Below are 18,633 nucleotides of genomic sequence, written 5' to 3' on the forward strand. Positions count from 1 at the left end.
TCGCCAGGGTATGCTTTTTCACTGAGCGGACTGAGTAATAATTCCAGCTGTGGATAGAGCAGGTTAGGTGCTAGGGCTGGAGCTTCCCTCTCAGTGAAGCCTGCAAAGGAGAAATGGCACCACAGTAACTACAAGCTGCTCATTACATTAAATAAGACTGTATCCAAATGCACTGTGAGATGGGAAGTGCTAGAATAGCACTATTACAATATCTAAGAAGTTTGAGACTTTAGTCTGGAAATCAAAATGGCGTGGAAAAACTGAAATTATTTATTCATAGAGATCTCAATGGAAAAGCTGTTTTGAGGGCTAAGGTAGCCCCTTTCCTGGCTCTGCTTTATCCAGAACGGCATGTTTTCATGTCCTTTTCTTCCCCATCTGCCAAATGATGATCCATGAACAGCATCTCTGCCTTTCAGTCCATGGTGAAGGTATCTGATCCTGATCTCTGTCACTGCTGATTATGCAGCTGTGCTTACCTCTTCCCTAGTTCTTCAGGATACATCAAAATTGAATATATATGCACAGCCACAACTTTCTAAGACCGTCTTTGCAATGATGTTATTGTCATAGTGATGAACTGTGTCATGGTGTGCTGCAGATAAATGGAGATACACTTAGTTACACCAAACCAAGCGCTTCTCAACACAGCCCTAAATGCCTTGGGCAATATTTTTATATTTCTAGTTAAAGCTAGTTATTTCAACATCTTACTAAAGTCATAGAGCTTGATATTTCACTGACAGAGACTCACACACTTGTTTTAAAATCCCAGAGGTAAGTTTTAAACAAGAATGAACACAACCGTTGAAGTTTCTCATTTCAAACTCCAGACACTGGGCTATTTAAACCCTTGCTACCATCATGTTATCCCATGACTTATTTGATGAGTTTATTTGATCATAAAGTTAAGTCTTCAATTGTCAACAAATGCTGTATGCTGCTTTTGATTCAACAGAAGACAGACTGAAGTACTAGCACTAAGAGAAGCAATGATTGCTTCATTTATCCCAATGAAATTTTATCTTTCTTGTAATTGATGTCTTGGTTGTGGTCAACCACAGAAGCTATTTAAGCAAATTGAAAACAACAAAAAGAATCCTATTGACACACATTTTCTGGGTTTTAGCTTTTTTTTTGTTTTTGTTTTTAAAGAAGAACACATTTTTTTTTGCTATTGTAATTCGATCATTTTTTTTGCTTAGGAGTATTTTCAAAGTTTCATTTCTCAACTCATAAGGCTATCTTATTGGGGTTTTGTTATATATGAATTAATAAAAAGTCAGACCTTGCTGTGAACTGCTTTATCTGCATTATCTGGCATAGCTTTTTAGCTTTAATTCAAATGTGTGAAGTAATTACTTTTTTTTTTGCAAAGAGTTAAGAAATAAAAGAATGAAATCCTCCTCAAAGCGCAGTAAACTCATCAATGTTGATGACTATATGGGTTTTAAGAAGTTCTCTATCTTTGCATAGATTTCATAGATTTTCACCACTGCCCCCCGCTCCCCCCCCCCCCAAGAAAAAAGTTTGGCTTTGTTAAAAAGGTCAGAAAAATCTCTGCAGCATATGTAATATGTAAAAGACTCTGAAGCCGTTAGTGTTAAAAGCTTCTGTGAAGCTTATAGTCCTCCTTCAGGGGAACAAGGCACATTTGAAGAATAGCATTGCAAATTACAAGCAGCCTTCAGGCGCGATGAGATGATTAGAAAATACACACATGACCACAGTCAAGTGAACTCCAGTTCATAACAATGTGATTAGCAGTGATTGAAATTTGATTTTAAATTCTGCTGCTGATTGTGATATTTCACCAACTTGTAGGAAGGGTCATGTCCTGAAGGAGATTTCTGACACAAACAATCCAAAACTTTGGCAAGTTTGCTTGTGGGCTTTGAACGGCTGAGATGTCTAATCAGATTCTCAGAATTGGGGACCATCAATTCACTTTACTTTTGATTTTATCAACTTAAGATAACAGAACGTTTAAAGAAGCACACATGAACCCTCTAGGTCTCCAATTCAAACAGGATCTAGAAAAAAAAAACAAAAACAAAACCAAAAACAAAACCACAAAAACCCCCAAACCTCCAAACTGCCAGGAAAGATATACAGATGAGCTCTTCAAAATGACCTGCTTAACTGAGGAATGTTAATTTCCTCATCAAGAGTCAGAAGATCTGTGCCAAATTGCTCTGGCCCTTTCAGAACTCCTGCCCTATTTATGTTAACTTTCCCACTAATTAAATTTTTCCCTCCTATGCTCATTGTCGTACATTTCCAACATCCTAAAAATTATTTTGTATCACTACAGGGGTTTCTGATCACCAAGGAGAAGAATTCACTTGTCAAAATCACGCATTTTTAGTGCTGATTAGCTACACAATCTCAATTATTCATACACTAACAAGATTACTTTAATGACTTTAAATAAGCTTATCCAAGAGGACAAAAATTACTGTCTTTTTCTTGACTTTTCTTATATGTAGTAGTTCGTGGCAGTTTTTGCAAAGGATGCAGGTAGGCACGTTCCCGGTAGTACTGACGATTGGCCAGCAGATGGCAAGCTTCACTGCAAAGAGATTTACTGCCACACGGCCCATCTGCATCAGACGGCTTTAACCATGGGGTATAATGCTTGGCACCAATTCCTCTCGCAATTAGGTTAATGTACCAATGTTTATAAAGAGACTGATAATTACTCCAAGCGTCAGTCAGTGTAAATCCAAAGTGATCAGCGTTTTCTTTCCATTTTTCTAATGTTACCGGTTTAAGACTCTCTATCAGGAGAAGTCACTGCTGAAGTGACCTTAATTGCTTAAGAAAGAAAATGACTCTTCTGCATATCTGAGCTAGAGCATGAGGCCTTCTCAGGTATTCCTCTGCAACCTCACCAAAAACCAAGCTTCCCAAAACACTGAAACATTTCCATCCCTTCGAGCTCTTTCTGCAAACATAGTAAAGAATATTCTTTAGCCATCAGCTCAGAGCCAGCCTTTGCACCAAACACCATCGCACTCTGCCACATCACAGAGCATCCACGAGCTATGATCTTCTTCCTCTCTCATTTCCACATAGCTCTCAATAGGTTCCCAAATCCATCCTTCCACATCACTCCAGAGTGGCAGGGAAACTGAGTTTCCATGGGACAGGAGGGGAGGTCGTATAAATAACTGGTCTCAAATAGGTAAGAAATGGTGCTCTAACTAGCAGTCCAGGATCTAAGGATTTTCTGAAGCACTCCTGTCATACAGGAATATGATTTTTCTCAAAAAAAATCATGGGAATGTCCTGGTGAACTGCATGCCATTTCATAACCACAGTATGATAATTGCATACCCTGATGAACACCTTTTTTAGACTCAGTTTTGCTGTAGGGAAAAAACTACTGTATAGCACCCCCCTAACAAAAACTCTTGGTCCTAGCCTGCAAATCACAAGTAAGCTAAAACTCAGCAGTGATTAGGTTTCTGTTAAGACCTTTGTAACTCCTGTGTTCCTCAAGAATGATACAAATAATAAAAACCATGGCACAGCACATTAGAATGAAGATAAAACTCAAAAGATTTTATTACTTTGCTGTAAACTTGTGGTACAAATCAGACAAAAGCATCCTCTAGGGAGTATTGGATTTATTAAATTGTCTGTTGGCAATTTCTGCATAAGAAATTTGTTTTATGAAAGCCAGGAGTTGAAATTAAGATACTAGTTTAGAAAAATCCAGGAAAGGTTTTCTGTTTCATGTTTTTCCCATTGTGGTGTCACCTTGGAGACAAATTGCTTGCCTTTACTACAGACTGTGTTTTTAGGGCTTTCTTTCCTCTTCTCTCATTTTCCAACCACTGTTACTGCCTCAGAGAGAGCTATGAAGATTTTTAACCAGTGCTCAAAGCTAGTATGTCACTATCAAAACTGCAGACTGGCAAATGTTTCAGCTTCTCTCACACCAGTCATTACAACAAATTGAGTTGTTGCATGCAAATTATCTCCGGAAAAGTAGTAATAATTAACTAAATTCCTTTTCATGTCACAGTGGTCCTACTTAAGAAGCATTTGAAAGATTGACATCACCTCTTGTAGTTTACACAGTACAATAGTTATAGTTAATTTCTTCCAATTGGCAACATTTCTTCAAACATGCACTTTTAATGAATTTTAAGGAGGTAGACAGACTGAAAGGAAAGCTCTTTAGAGTTGTGCAATTCCAAGAAACAAATGGGATGCAAAAGTTCCTAAGGAATGCAGTTGCAGTTTTGCTTATTTTAACTGTAATTAACAGATTGCAATAAGCTCTGTAATTTTCCAGGCTAAAGAAAAGAAAGTAACTACATGGGTAATATAAAAAATTATGTAAGCTAGGACATCAGAACATACATGAGGGTGAGTTGAGGAAGAGAAAGGTAACATCACAACAGTAAAAATAGATCAAACAGAAACATTTATCAGGTTTTACTTATACCTGCAACACCCAAAAGTAAGCAATCAAAAAACTATTTCTATGTAATATTTAAGGCCACTGTTAGTTTGTTTTAAATCATGATGTCACTGTTACTATTGATGTAACTACAGAAATCTCTAGTCTGCTTGCTCAAGCAAGTATGTATTAGGTATTTGACTCAGTCAATGTACCTGTTCATGAGCATCAAGTTCATTCAGGTTGGTGCTTTTTATTCTCAGAGGCACTGCTGCTCCTGTGTACAGTCCTTCTTAGGCTGGCAAAGCCGCCTGAGTCTTTCCTCCTCCACTTCCCCTTCCTGGGAAAAAATGGATTAAATTATATTATGTATTAAAATACACATAATGAAAATGCATCCTCACAGTCAGTTTATATTCTGTAGCAACACCCAGTAGCTGGTTGTCATCCTCAGGTGACCAACCCTAACCTCTCACTTTCCCAGCCAGACGGGAATCTGTCCCAGGACTTTATCAGCATCGGTTTAGCTCCAGTTACCCATAAGCACCTCTACACGCCACTTTCTTTCAGTACCCCATCTCCTTCTCTATTCCCTCCAGAATCTCAATTCCAAAACCCAAGAAGAAATCAGAAACTGTTGGCAGATGGGTCTGAATTTCTCGGAGAAGTTAGCTCATCCACAACAGCCTGCTTGCACAAACATACACTGTTCTGCCATTCAGTTTCAAGTAATTGCTGTAGAAGATACATACCCTTCATATTTCCAAGCAAAACTCAAAAATAAAAATATAAACTGAAAGAAGAAAATAGGATGTTTACAGGACTAATGCAACTTTCATTCTCCAGCCCACTGGTCTTTCCCTTCTGAATCATTACCTTACCTCCAAAAGGAACATTCAGCTTTATTTCATAGATTCTTGATCAAGATATGACTGCTTTTTTTCCCTCCTGTGATACAAATAATTTTTTTTTCTCAAGCAATATCTAACAATTTGCAAAATATTTGTTCACAGTTTTGCCCTCATATTTTGAGGAGCATCACATCATAATCACATTAGAAGTCTGGTAGTATTCAGATGGTTGCTATACAGTAGAGGATTTCTTACAGTGAAAATCAGTTGCAAAAGAAAAAATCGTACTGGACAAAACCCTCCTTACACTTCAGATCAGATTTTCCAATTTGATTAGTAGGAATTAAAATACTATACATGCATTTGGCTTTTCAGGTCAGTATTTATATGGTCCCTCTCTTCTAATTGTTTTATGTCAGTAAATAATTACTTGCCTTTCTTCTCTCCATTAATCACTGTCTATGAGGTTTGGTCTGACATTGTTTCATTTTACTAGCATGGTATTTGGAGGCAACTCCATGATTTCTTCCACTAACCTCTCCTTAACATTCAAAAGCTTGGCCTTTAGACCAAGATAGAGGTCTAGAGCAAGCACACCATTTGCAATCATCCCTTTTGGTCTTACCATCTCCACAGCCTTGAGTCAGTTTATATGTGAGTAACAAAATTCCCAAACATTGCAGGATGGGTGCTGATGATAACTCCATTTCCACTGACCCATACTGAACGCGATACTGTGAGAGGAATTCAGTGTTCAGTGGAACCCCATTGCACTCCTCACCTATGACTGCGCTGCATTTGGGAGACCTGATTATAGCAGACACCAGTGCACAGGCTCCAGTCTAGCTCACTTGATGTTGTTGGCAGAGAAGCTGTGACTGGGGAGGATTCAGCCCAGGCCAACATACCTACCTCAGGCACTCAGTACTTGGCACCTTGTTGCTATTGCTTAGTATGCCTAACAAGGAGTTTAAGGCAGCAGGTATATACCTACATATGTATGCTGTGCTTACCCGAATACAGCCATTTATTTTGTTACGGAGACAATTAATCATGATTTTTAAAATTATGCAGTTTCATGGAAAATTCTTGGGTTTTTTTACTAGAAAGAACATCTCTCACTACTTTCACTGCTTTAAACTCAATCACGTTTCTCAGCTGCGAGTTATGAGCGAGGCTGGTAACACTCCTTGGTTGGGAAATGAGAAGTAGCTATTGTTGTTGTTACCCACTCTTTACAGCAGCAAGGCAACTAAAGTGGCCTTCAACTACTGCCAGGAGATCAGTTCCAGGAGAGTAAGGAACATGTTTACACCATGTTCACCATGCCCTTCCTCTCGGAGGATGGAGGGCTCTTGGAGGGCTATTTTGAATCTCAGGTGTTTGGACAATTCTCTGTGGTGGAAATGCTGCACAGCTGTCAAATTACTATTTATAATCAGGAAGTGAAAATCAAAGTGCATGATGGTTTGAACCACTTGAGCTATAACTGCAACCAAGTCATTTATCTTTGTTGAAATCTAATACAAAAAACTTCTACCACAAAAGAATATAAAGTGGTATTGAACTGAAAAATGTGGTTCAACTCCTTTCTCTAGTAAAAACAATAAATTTGTCTTAAATATACCTAAATGCATTCCATATTGTTGGATATCTGCTGACAACCGCCAATACTGTTGCAACTGTACTTGTAATATAGTGTTAAGTGATCCTGACACTCCAGGCCATGGTTGTTGGAAGAGGCGAGAACAGGAAATTACAACCCACTCCTATTTTCATAATTGTTTTCATTTTACATTTATTAGTCTACTAATATGTCACACAGTTACCAGCCCTGTTTTCTTCTCAACAGCTAACGATTGGAGCTGTTGGGTTTGAAGTACAGTTGTATTGAGTTGTGCTTTCACTCTTGGTTACTCCCACTGCTGTGGAAGTCCTCAGGATTTTTTGTGTTTCCTTTCTAGAGTCAATTTGCATGAGGAATGATTCCAGGTGCCTGTCAAACTCTTGCCAAAAGAACTCTACATGTGTTGCTGGTCGTAAAGACGATACTTGCCATTGTGCAGACGGGTCAGTGGACAGCAAGGAGGAACTCTGCAATAAACCCTCTGATCCTTGCTCTTCAAACCCTTGTCTCCAAAACGCTACCTGTTTAAGCTCTGCTGGAAACCTCAGCTTTACTTGCAAGTGCCCTGCTGGCTATAATGGACCTACCTGTGAAATAGTTATCAGCGTGTGTGACACAAACCCTTGTGAACATGGAGGCACCTGCCAAAACGGCCTGGCTGGGCCCACCTGCCTCTGTAGTGCAGGATACACAGGAGCACTCTGTGAAATGGACTTTGATGAATGCATTTCTGAACCATGCCACAACGGAGCAGTGTGCAGGGATGGGGTTGATGAATACTCCTGCTACTGTGTCCCAGGCTACCAAGGCAAGCACTGTGACCTGGAAGTGAATGAATGTGTGTCAGATCCCTGCCTGAATGGGGCAACATGTCTCAACCAGATAGGACAGTACGATTGCATCTGTCCATTTGGGTACACAGGTAAGCACCGTTAGAACAACTTTTTCTTTGCATCATGGAGAACCGTCATAATTCATGTTCCAAGTTCAGCTCCTCCACCTACACACCACCTTGCCTTCATCCACCATCACCAGTGTCTGTTGGTGCATCATGCGTTACCTTATCACTGTAAACTACTGATATCACATAGACAAGGATTAAAGAAATCTCACATTTACCAGAAAATACAGAGCAGTTTTGTGAACATCAAGCTATGTCACAGGGCAGGTTATCTTTCCTTTTAAAAGAAACATTCTCAAAATGCATCTCCTCAGAGTGCTGTACATAGTTTTTGGTCCTCAGACAAAATCTATCTTTGACAGGGTTAAAAATTAGGCCTAATTAGACTTGCTTGATTTGCTAATCGTGACAAACTGTACTCTTAAACCTAGACATTTCACGTAAACTTTCTCTCTCTACGCTTCCCAGAAACAGAGGATTCATTTCCAACTAGAACATTATCTAAGTTAAATAGAAAGAAAAGTATCATCAGGTTCCTAAACCGCTCATTTTTTTATAATCCCATTTTGTGTGACTTCATTTTTAAGGTACGGGTGTGATTTTTCTTGCCTACTTCCTTTACTGGAGAGCTTATAATCCTAGCAGGAGACAGCTCCCTTCAAATTTCAAAGCCATATTCAGGGATAGGACTGCGAGAGATAGCACACTGAATTATTAAAAGGAGAAAAGGGAAGGCATTTTAGTGATAGGTTGCCAGTCAGGTAAGCAAAGAAAAAAAAAAAAAAAAGTCATACAGCAAAGTGTGTGTGTGTGGGGAACAGCTATTGCTTCAAGTGATCCAAATGAATAAGAAATGTGGTTTACAGCTCCATCCCCAAATCCCCATGCAGAAGGGGAAGTCAGGGGTAAAAAGCAGCTTTCCTGTGTCTGACACAGCACTTGTTGGAAGCCAGCCCTTGGTTAATATCCCTCATGAGCACCGAGAATGTTATTTGAAGGAAGCTTGTTACCTTCCCGCCACCCCGCTGCTGCCAGCGGGTGTCTGAGCCCAGGCCAGCTGAGGAGAAAACTACACAACTGGGGGAAAGCCGAAGAGCAGAAGGAAGGAAAAACCTATTAACAAGCAGCATGGTTACTCTGCAATGATCAGACTCAGCCCAGACCTCCTGTTGTATTCAGGAAACTGTATTTGTTTAACTGGCACTGTTAGTGGGGTCCAGGCCTGGATCCATACCATAGCCCGGGAACTCAGTTTGAAAGAGACAGAATATATACCTTAGAGACAAAGAGAGAAAACATAATAAAATAGTAAAGCCCAAACAAAAAGAAATGAAAATTTAGATCAACACAAACTGCTGGAAGAAACTTGTTCTGCTGGAGTCTCTCCACTTTCATCACAAAATTCTGCCATTTCCCAGGCTGATGCTCTCTGCTCTCAACAAAAATCAAACTGTCACCAAGTGCTCCACACTCAGCACAAGCAGAGTTAAGAAATGAGGAGAGAACCAAAAAAGGAGAAAAGGTCTAAAATACAAAACAGAAGAGGCTGCAGTGTTTTGACATACAGCCTTGACACTGCTTCCAGGAGCAGAGACTAATCGTAATAATTCTATAGAGGAGTAGCAGACTGTTCCTTCAGCAGTAAAACACCAGCTTATAAAGGCTACTTAACAAAATGATTTATCAGAAGCATTTTTTTTGTTCTTTTCTGCACCTTGTTGTGAGTTGTGCTAAATGCACAAGTCAGAGGGATTACTGGATGAGAGCCCTGAGGTGGCCCACTGGTAATAAAAACTCTCATTTACTCTGTCAGGGGATCTTGCCAACCACTATTATCCTGGCCTGACACCGTGAATTACTGTGGGAAGTCATCCAGCTTCATCTCATTTCCCTAAGATGTTAAAAAGGTTATATCTCTTGATATGTAGGTAGAGAACATACAGTAAATCTACAGCAGTAATGTTAACCAAATGCTTGAGTTACTGGCTGCAGTTGCTACTTGTTTCATGGACTATGACTGCTATTTTGTATGATTGGTATGCTGCAGCACTTCTTAAAATAGCTGAGAAATGTCACACATAATTCTTACACAAATGGAAGAGGTTAGAATGCACCAAGAGCCAAAGACTGGAAAATTTAGCATGAAATCTGCAGTTTCTATGATAATGTTCTGCATGTGTGAAATTATTTACAAGACATGTGTCACACAGCTGTTAAATAATGAAGCTCAATTGGTTTGTTGAAGTTTTGCTGGCTACCTTAATCAAATGCATTTTTTCCTCCATTGCACTAATTGCACTTGCTTTTAATTCACCCCGACAGAGAACAGTGTAAGAGCCTGTTATCACCCACGGCTAGGTACATTAATTGTCTTGCTGGACACAGCTGAAGACAGTCTTCCGTGGCAAGTGAGAATTCTAGTGTGAACTATCCAGGGTGTGTGGCAGTTCCAAAACTCAAAACAGCAGCAGGAGAAAGTATTTCAGTGACAGACAAAATAGGTGCAAAATTCTTTGTGCAATACCTTTTACTATGATGCAACCATATCTGGAATGAACCCTACAAGATAAGGAAATTATTTCTGGTAGATTTTTAAGTTCTCATGCAGTATGGATAGACCATGCAAATATTTAGGGTAGATGCATCATAAGTCTTAGGCACTTAAAGGCAAGCAGAGGCACAGCAGCTTCTACCATGGGGATGAAGTACCTCATGTACAGATGTCACCTCCCAACAAACTCAGGACAGTATCACTGTAGGTATCAATAGCAAACAACGTTGTCCATCCAAGGGCATTTCCCAAAGTGGAAAGCCTGTTTCCTTCCTCAGCTTTCAGGTTTCAAATCAGCACTCCTTGCCTTGTGCCCCAGCAAGCCTGAGCAGAGGATTCAGCCCAGGTTATCAGTTCTGCTGAGATTCCTAAGCACAAGACTGTGACGTGAGAGGAGCCCAGCAGTATTGGCCACATGTCAAAGGGTTTTCAAAATAAACATTAGCAGAGGGTGCATACATCCAAAGCATGCTTGTCACAGTTCATAATTTCACAGTGCTGAAACCTTTGATTTAGCGTCACTGTCCTCTTGCAATTGTGCCTGCATAGTGCAGTATTGTAAGACCTGTAACAACTTACATCTGTGCATGTGTAGACCTGCACACAAAAGGGATGAGTCTTGCTCCAAGAAACTGAGCTCTTCCCTCTGTCTAATTTTTGATGGCTCTCTCCCTGGCCCTTCAAAGCTGGTGCCTAGAAAATAGCTATCTGACACCCTCCATCCAAATGACAGCAACCAGGATTACTATATACAGATTGAGGAGCGTGGGGACAGTCCTCTCTACCTGCTATGCCCGAGCACAGCGCTACAGCACATGAGGGCAGAAGAGGTGACCTGGAAACCAATTTCCAGCCATACTAAGAACTTGCAGGTCTTTCCGGAACTACACTGAGCCTGCAAACCGTAGTATCTTTGACCAGAAGGTGATTTTACAATATATCTGTAGGCAGGCAAGTTTGAAAATGCTGGCTGTATTTCTTTCATCCTTGTCTGCATTTACTTTTTATTGACTGGGGCTGTACAAAGAAGCGCACAGTAGGACTCATTTGAAAAGCAAGCAGTATAAGAAATAATCTTAGCTCTTCAAAGAAACAACAAGAGGTATAAATATCACTTATATCCACCTTCCCAGTCTTTCAATTCAAACCACTTGCGCTGTTCAGTGTCTGCTGAAATACTCTGCCTGCTCTAGGGTGGGATGCCTTTGCTCATGATGCTATAGCCCCATGCAATAACTGTGGCAGGGCTTGTTGGTGCTCTTTTTCCTTTCTGGCATATGATATTTGGCATAGAGCATATTTATGACAGAATGTTAGACTGAGGTGCAAATGCAGATCTAATCTTTTCATCTCTCTTCTTCACATATAAGAAAGCCTGACAGCACACTCAGCAGAGGCTAGGAAGGAATTCCCCCCGTTTGCATGGCATATCACATTGGCTGGGTGCATTATACAGAGAGAAGTTTTCTTCTGAGGCAACGTTGCCGAAGGCAGGTTACTGGGCTTGATAGATTAAAGACATGAACCAAAACAACAACACTATGTTCTCATGTTAATTGTCAGGCTGTTCTCAGGCCTGTAGTTTTGAATTTGGCTGAACTGAGGATCAGTTGAACAGGGCTTGTTTTGTCACATGATTTTTAGTGTTCACAGTAAGCTGTTAACAAGCTCTGGCAGATTTACGGTCACTAGACATACTTCTGCAAACACATTGTTTATAATTACAGTGAATTCACAGGGCAATGACCACAGAGGGATTGCTTACTGTATCTTGATGTAATGTACATTACCACAAAGCCATAACAGAGCGTTCCTGTGCTAGGGTCTCACAGCAGGCTCTGCTAAAAGTAGCAGCTAGATCAGTGAACCTTCATCTGGAGGCACAGAACTAGCAACTTCACCCATCCAGCGTTCTATACATAGTCTCAAGGAACTGTAAAAATATATTCTCTATCATTACAGCAGTAATATTTCTCAATGACTGGAAAGGTGAACTTGCATTTTAATGTTTAAATACAATGAAAAGTAGTTATAATTAGCATACTCAAATTTTGTTTTGGCATTTTAAGATATTTCCCAGTGTTTAACCATAATATGGATTTTTTTTTTAAAAAAAAAAGTTGTCACATTCAAAAGGGTGAAAATAAATTAGTAATCAACAGTGCTAAATATTAGCAATCTCAGTGTTTTGAGAAAGAAATTCTGAGTTAGAATGTACAAATTTCACAGCAGGACAGAGCTGGCAAAAACAGCATAAGGAAAGAATTAGAGATGAGCTCCTAAATAAATTGCCAAGATAATATCCATCATCAAAATGTGTCTGCTCCCATCTTTTGAAAGCCTGCCCCATCATCTTGTACTGAAAACTTCACCTCCCCCCCCCCCAAAAAAAAAAAAAGGAACTCAATCTCGGGGCTACAGATTCTTTTTCAAGTAGGAAATTCCCCTGAAAACTATTTACAATATTTTGGTAAGCCAAATAAAGAATACAGAAGTACACTGAAAAGCGGCCTCTTCATTATAATTTGCCATTTTGCATCTGGTTTGTGGCTGATACCGTAGCTGTTAAAACAAACTGACTTGGAAGGTGAAAATTATTTTTAAACTATCAGTTTTTACTAATACTAATAGTATCAGTAAAACTATTAGTATTACTCAAAATACTAAATAAATGCATAAATATGCAAAACCTTTAAATAATCGAAGCAGAAGCAGCAAAACATTAAGAAATTTTCTTTGTGTCTCCTGGACTGTGCTAGAGATAAGAAAAAAGGAGTGTACGTTTAACCTGCCGACTATCATAAGTAGCTGTAACTAATATTAGAACTGATTTAGTTCCATTATTTCTAAAGAGCAGCTCTGAGATTCTGACCTGTTGCAAACATGGCATCATAGACCAATTTATTTACACATTGCTAAACCTTTAAAAAAGTGAAGCAAAAGGCACAGCTAAACTGGCAACTTTCCAGTGAATTACAATGAACTGTGCAGCTTTAAATGGACTCTTCTGACATCATTAAATTACTAGTCACTTCTGTGTTATACAAATAGGACTGTAGCATGGTTTGAATAATCTGAAAATTAGTTTGTTCTGTTTCCATGTGCAAGCTAACATAAAAAGTTATTCTACCTGTTCTTGTGAATAGCAGCTGGTTTGTTCTTTTTTAAATCCTCCCAAGCCTTGAAAAAACTAGTCTTGCAATGCACACTAAAGACAAAATGTCTTTTAAAAATAGGCAATTGCTTAAAAAAACCCCAAAAAAAACCCCAAAGATTATGTGAATATTATGCTTAAAACATAATTCCTTGCTGAGATCTCCAAAACTATTTGCTACGTCTGGGGTTTGCTTGTTTTCTTTGCTTTTGAAGGTACAAACTGTGAGCTGGAAATAGATGAGTGCTTTTCACAGCCGTGCCTGAATGGTGCGACCTGCCACGACTTCCTGGGGAGCTTTGCCTGCTCCTGCGCGCCGGGCTTCCTTGGTGACCTCTGTGAAACAAACATCGATGAGTGCGTCAGCTGGCCATGCCTCAATGGGGGCCAGTGCATGGACCATGCCAACGGGTAAGTCTTCTACAACTGGGTAACGCTAATTTGAGTTGCTATTAGCTCCTGTGTTTGCAGACAGGAATGCTAGGAGAGCCTGCACTGCCAGGTAGCCGATTGCATTTCAAATTGTGGATTTCAGTCCTGGATCCTCCACTGATTTCGGTTTAAATTTAAAAAGGGTTAAAGAATGTAAGTCCAATGTCAAAGCAAATAGGACAACAAAATATTTATGGCAAAGACTGACCAAGAAGTAAATTTTCTATATTTATAGTTACATGTTGATCCTCTGGCCCTGAGGACTGTCATTTAGAGATTAATTCTGTTTCTAACACTCATCAAACTTCAGTTTCCAAGAGAGATGTGACAGTGTATAAAATTGAATTTGCCAACAGCAGCTGCTCACACCGATGGACAGAAGCATTAGAAAAGAGAGGCAGAGGAAAACTGTAATAATAGTAACCATAGTAATAGCTATCATTAGCTGATGTGTCAGGAACTTTACAGGCGTATAGGACAACAGTTCCTTAGTCAAAAAAACCTGCAGTCCATGGGCAAAGAAAAAAATAAAAACCACCCACAAATGAATAGAATGCAAGGCAGCACAAAAGTGAGCTTCTCCACCTACTGTTAATAACCCTACACAGAGGTCCAAGCATAGCCTAGGCAGCCAGAGCTCTGGCATTCATTCACCAATACCGACTTTGCATACTCAGCGTGAGATTTCCAAACTGAAAATACATAAGTATAAGCTCAGTCTGAAGGATTACAAGTGTATTCATGCAGATGCTCCTCTCACCAGTATAAGATTTGTCCTCTATTGTGTATTTTCCATTTTATAAAGTGGTTCTGAAGATTTTGGTGCCCCAAAAACCAGTCCAAAAGTCACATCAGCAAAAGGCACGCTTGCTTTGAATGAGAAAGAAGAGATCATGTTCTGGGAATGAACTTTTGTACAGTGTGGTGACATGGCACCAACCTTGCAGAGTTCCTTTTCAGCAGCGCTGAATGACTCTGAATAGGACAAAGAAATTTACTATTTTCCAGTGTAGCTAAAGCACGACAGCAGGGAGAGGGAGGTCACCTTGCACCTGACTAGTTCACAGCAGACCCATTTAGTAACCTGCATGCCTTTTGAGAACACACACATGAGGTGAGCAACTGGGATGCTCATTCAGGCCAGACTTAATCCTACTCATTTTTCTTCTAGCTGCTAAAGCTGAGATACATGTAAGAGCAATTTTAATTGGCTTGTAATACTGCAGGATATCTGCAGAATGATTGAAGCTCTTACCACATTCGTTACATGATGAAAAAGGTTTGACAACAAAGCAATTCAAAACAGAAGGGTGTCTAGCAGTTTCCTTTCTTTTGTGTATTTTTGGGGTTAAATGAAGAACTGTAGTCTTTAAACAGTAGTTTTCCTTTTCTGACTAATGTTACAGTACAGCTGAGTCTTTTTTGTGTGCCACCAGCTCTCACAGAAACGTGTGAGGTGGCAGATTTAACATTAAAAGCCATAAATACAAATACTGAATCAAATTCTCCCCCAAATTCCAGACTGATCTTCCAATGATATTTCATGAATGCAATAAAGTAGAACTTGACCTCCTAAAAAAAGTGCTTCACATTATTGAACATTTCTTATTTAAACTCAGTAACTTACAGAGGTGCCTTAGATGGACTTACAAAACCTGGTGTGCATAGGCACAGAAGATGCCTCTGCATGCTCCAAGCCTTTTTTCCATAGGAAATATTCCCAGGACCTCCAATGCTCTTATGATTACATAGGAAAGAACATCTGCACGTATTGCTTTCTGCATATTGTGAGAACATCAAATAAAACCCCCCAAAAAATATGTTAGGTAGAGTATCTAAGAGTATCATTCCTAATAGAAAAAACCCTCTGCCTGCTCAGTCATAGCCTGCCCACAAGTAGGGCACCCTCCAGAATCCCTGAAAGTCAACAGCAATGTCAAACACTTACAGATACCCGAGAAAAAAGTCACACAGGTGGGGCTTCACATTAAGTAGCGAGTTGTAAATATTCCTCACTGCTCTGTGATTCTGGACCAGAGGGAAAAAGAAGCATGGACTATGGCAGAAAAAAAATATCTTTCACCACAAAGCTGAACAGCACCAAACCAAAGGCACATGGAGGAAATGTGTGAGAAATACAGCAGAAGAAAGAGACTTCTGTTTTGAGAACATACCTTGGAATGAGAATAATTTTTCTTATTCACATCTTCATTACTTTTTATATCCTAAATTCATATGCCACCTGATCCAAGTAATCTCTGATTTTGATTTAAGAATAATCCATACACTAGTAATAAAGTGGCCTGACAGAAGTTTCTGCTTATGTACACTTAAACAGCATAGTAAAAAGTTTACACTTTTTGGTCTGTTAAAGTGCAGGAGCCAGTTGTTCTCTGTTGTTCCCTTATGTTCAGCAATTTTGCTTTCTCTCCATGTATTTACTCCAAGTCTAAGACTTGGAGAGTAAACACAGAAACTATAAAATAAGTATACTTATCTCTTGTTAAGCAAGATTCCTCATGACTTCAATTGTACAATAACCAGTGTACCATTTTAAGGTAAAATAAAATGTAACAATAATTTTTTGTTTCTGATAATTATTAGACAAAGATCATCCAAGCATGCATATTTAACATAAGTTACCATGCAAAAGCCTATCTTTTCTTATGACATGTACAAGTTAGCCTTATACCTTATGACCTAAGCATAGGAGTCATACATTTTATAATAATTAGCTGACTTGGAAAAAGAAACCAACAAAAACACAACAAAAACCTCCAGATGTTACTGATTATCTGCACATTGTTGATTTATATATGCTACTTTCTTTACTTCTAAACCCATAATAGTAACATGGCTATCAAAAGGTAGCTCTTGTTCCTGTTATTTCGTGGAACTATTCAAGCAATTGACATTTTTGTTTGAACCTAACAGTAAAATATTGTTTTTCAAAGAAAAAATATCACTCAGTTGAGGAACAGAAATGACCTTATTGTTTTGCCAATTAAATTTCAACCAGCCAGTCCAAGAGAAAGGGATGCTAACACACTTACTGCCTCTGCCCTTTTCATTTTGTGAATAATGTTAGGCCTACAAAGATTGCGTTGGAAATGACAGAAACTTTTTTCCCCAAAAAAATTAAAAACAAAACAAACAAAAAAACAATAAAAAAGAAGAAAAAAACCCTTCAATAATTCTTAGAAAAAATTATGTCAAAACCAATTTGAAATCACAAGCGAGATTTTTCCCCAGACAAACCACATATTTCAGGAAAAAGCTCATTGTTCATTCCCAGTCTCTGCACTTTCTCCTAGAGCACCAGATGGAGATCTTGAGCCTGGACTCAACTGCCAGCTGCTAGCCAAGGCTACACAAGCAGCTGCGCAGGTCTGGGAACAAAGCCCAGATCTCCTGACTTCCAGCTAGAGTGAACATCGCATTCTGTGTTGCAGGTACAGCTGCAACTGTACCGGTACCGGATTTATGGGCCTACACTGTGAGACCTTAACTCCCTTATGCTGGTCACAACCATGCTACAATAACGGCACTTGCGAGGACAACGCTGACAATTACACATGTCACTGTTGGCCAGGTAAGGTCGAAGTTTTCCTATAAACACTCTCTTTCCTGGTGTAGTAAAGTCCTTTTTTTTTTTTTTTCTTTGCTGATACAATAAAATGTTGAAGCTGCGCAATCTTAAAAATACTCTATGGGCTTGTGTTTAGGTGGCCTTCACTCACCACGGGTCAGAGCCCTATGGGCAAGTTGCTGCCTTTTCCAGGCAGGGATTGATTTCCCTGCACAGCACAAGTGGGCAAATCCAGAAATGCCAGTACTGAGGAGCCAAGACAGGAGATAAGTCAAAGTTGGGATCCATCTCCCAGTTGCTTAATACTTCAACCTGTATGATATCTGAATCACTTCTGTGGCTGACCCTTTTTTAGTCTTTATTGCCATGACCTTTACACTGTCTAAAATCTTACTTTTTCAATGCAAAATGTTGTCTGAGTAAATTTTAAACTAGACGTTGTGTTGGAGAAACTGGTCTCTTTCTTATCACCAGTGCAAGTTGTTCTGTCTAGAAGCATAGGGTGAAACACGCTGGGCTGTGTTCTCTACTGGCAACACTTGCATACCCAGCCATTTGCTAAAAGCTCTCAGACCCCTAGCGGGGGCACAGACCCTGTGAGACTTTGTAAATCTTTCTTTCAGTGTGAGGACTAACTGCAAGAAGTCTCCCTGGAAAGTTTAATGTCCACGTCCTCATTGAGGATGCACGAGCGCAGCCCACTGTAAGGAGCCACAGTGTTGGACTATGTGGCTCTTGGTGCATTAGAAATCGAGAAGTTAGGCATAACCCTTAGCATTTTCCAGAAACTGGGGAGTTTTGTAGCACTTTTCAGACAAAGCCCTTCACAGGCACCAAATAATTTATGCTCCCTGCCCTCCTCTGTCGTAGGGAGGTGGTGCAAAAGCAAATGAAAGCATCACACAACTGGAGAGCATATCTGTACCACAACACAGCGCCTGCTTGTCCACACAGATCCCTACGTTATTTCCTAAAAAAGGACGAGACCCCAAGTCCGCCCAGCCCAGCTAGCTAAGGCAGAGTAGCCTGTCAGTGCCCTGCCGCTGAGCCTGGGCAGAGCGCCGCAAGGACACGGTCACGCTTGCAAGCGGTGGAGGACACCTGTTAGCACGTG

The 18,633-nt window shown here is 39.8% G+C and overlaps 1 protein-coding gene across 2 annotated transcripts in view; it reads left to right on the top strand.

Annotated features, from left to right (window-relative positions):
- The window catches only part of CRB1 (crumbs cell polarity complex component 1), a 112,347-nt gene that overhangs the window by 27,681 nt on the left and 66,033 nt on the right, over positions 1-18,633 (top strand). For both annotated transcript variants that reach the window (XM_056356479.1, XM_056356480.1), the window contains exons 2-4: positions 7,230-7,814; positions 13,714-13,909; positions 17,383-17,522. In XM_056356479.1, the coding sequence (XP_056212454.1) occupies positions 7,230-7,814; positions 13,714-13,909; positions 17,383-17,522 (921 nt within the window). The remainder of the gene's footprint in view (positions 1-7,229; positions 7,815-13,713; positions 13,910-17,382; positions 17,523-18,633) is intronic.

Source organism: Falco biarmicus, chromosome 11 (genome assembly GCF_023638135.1).
Source record: "Falco biarmicus isolate bFalBia1 chromosome 11, bFalBia1.pri, whole genome shotgun sequence".
NCBI lineage: Eukaryota > Metazoa > Chordata > Aves > Falconiformes > Falconidae > Falco > Falco biarmicus.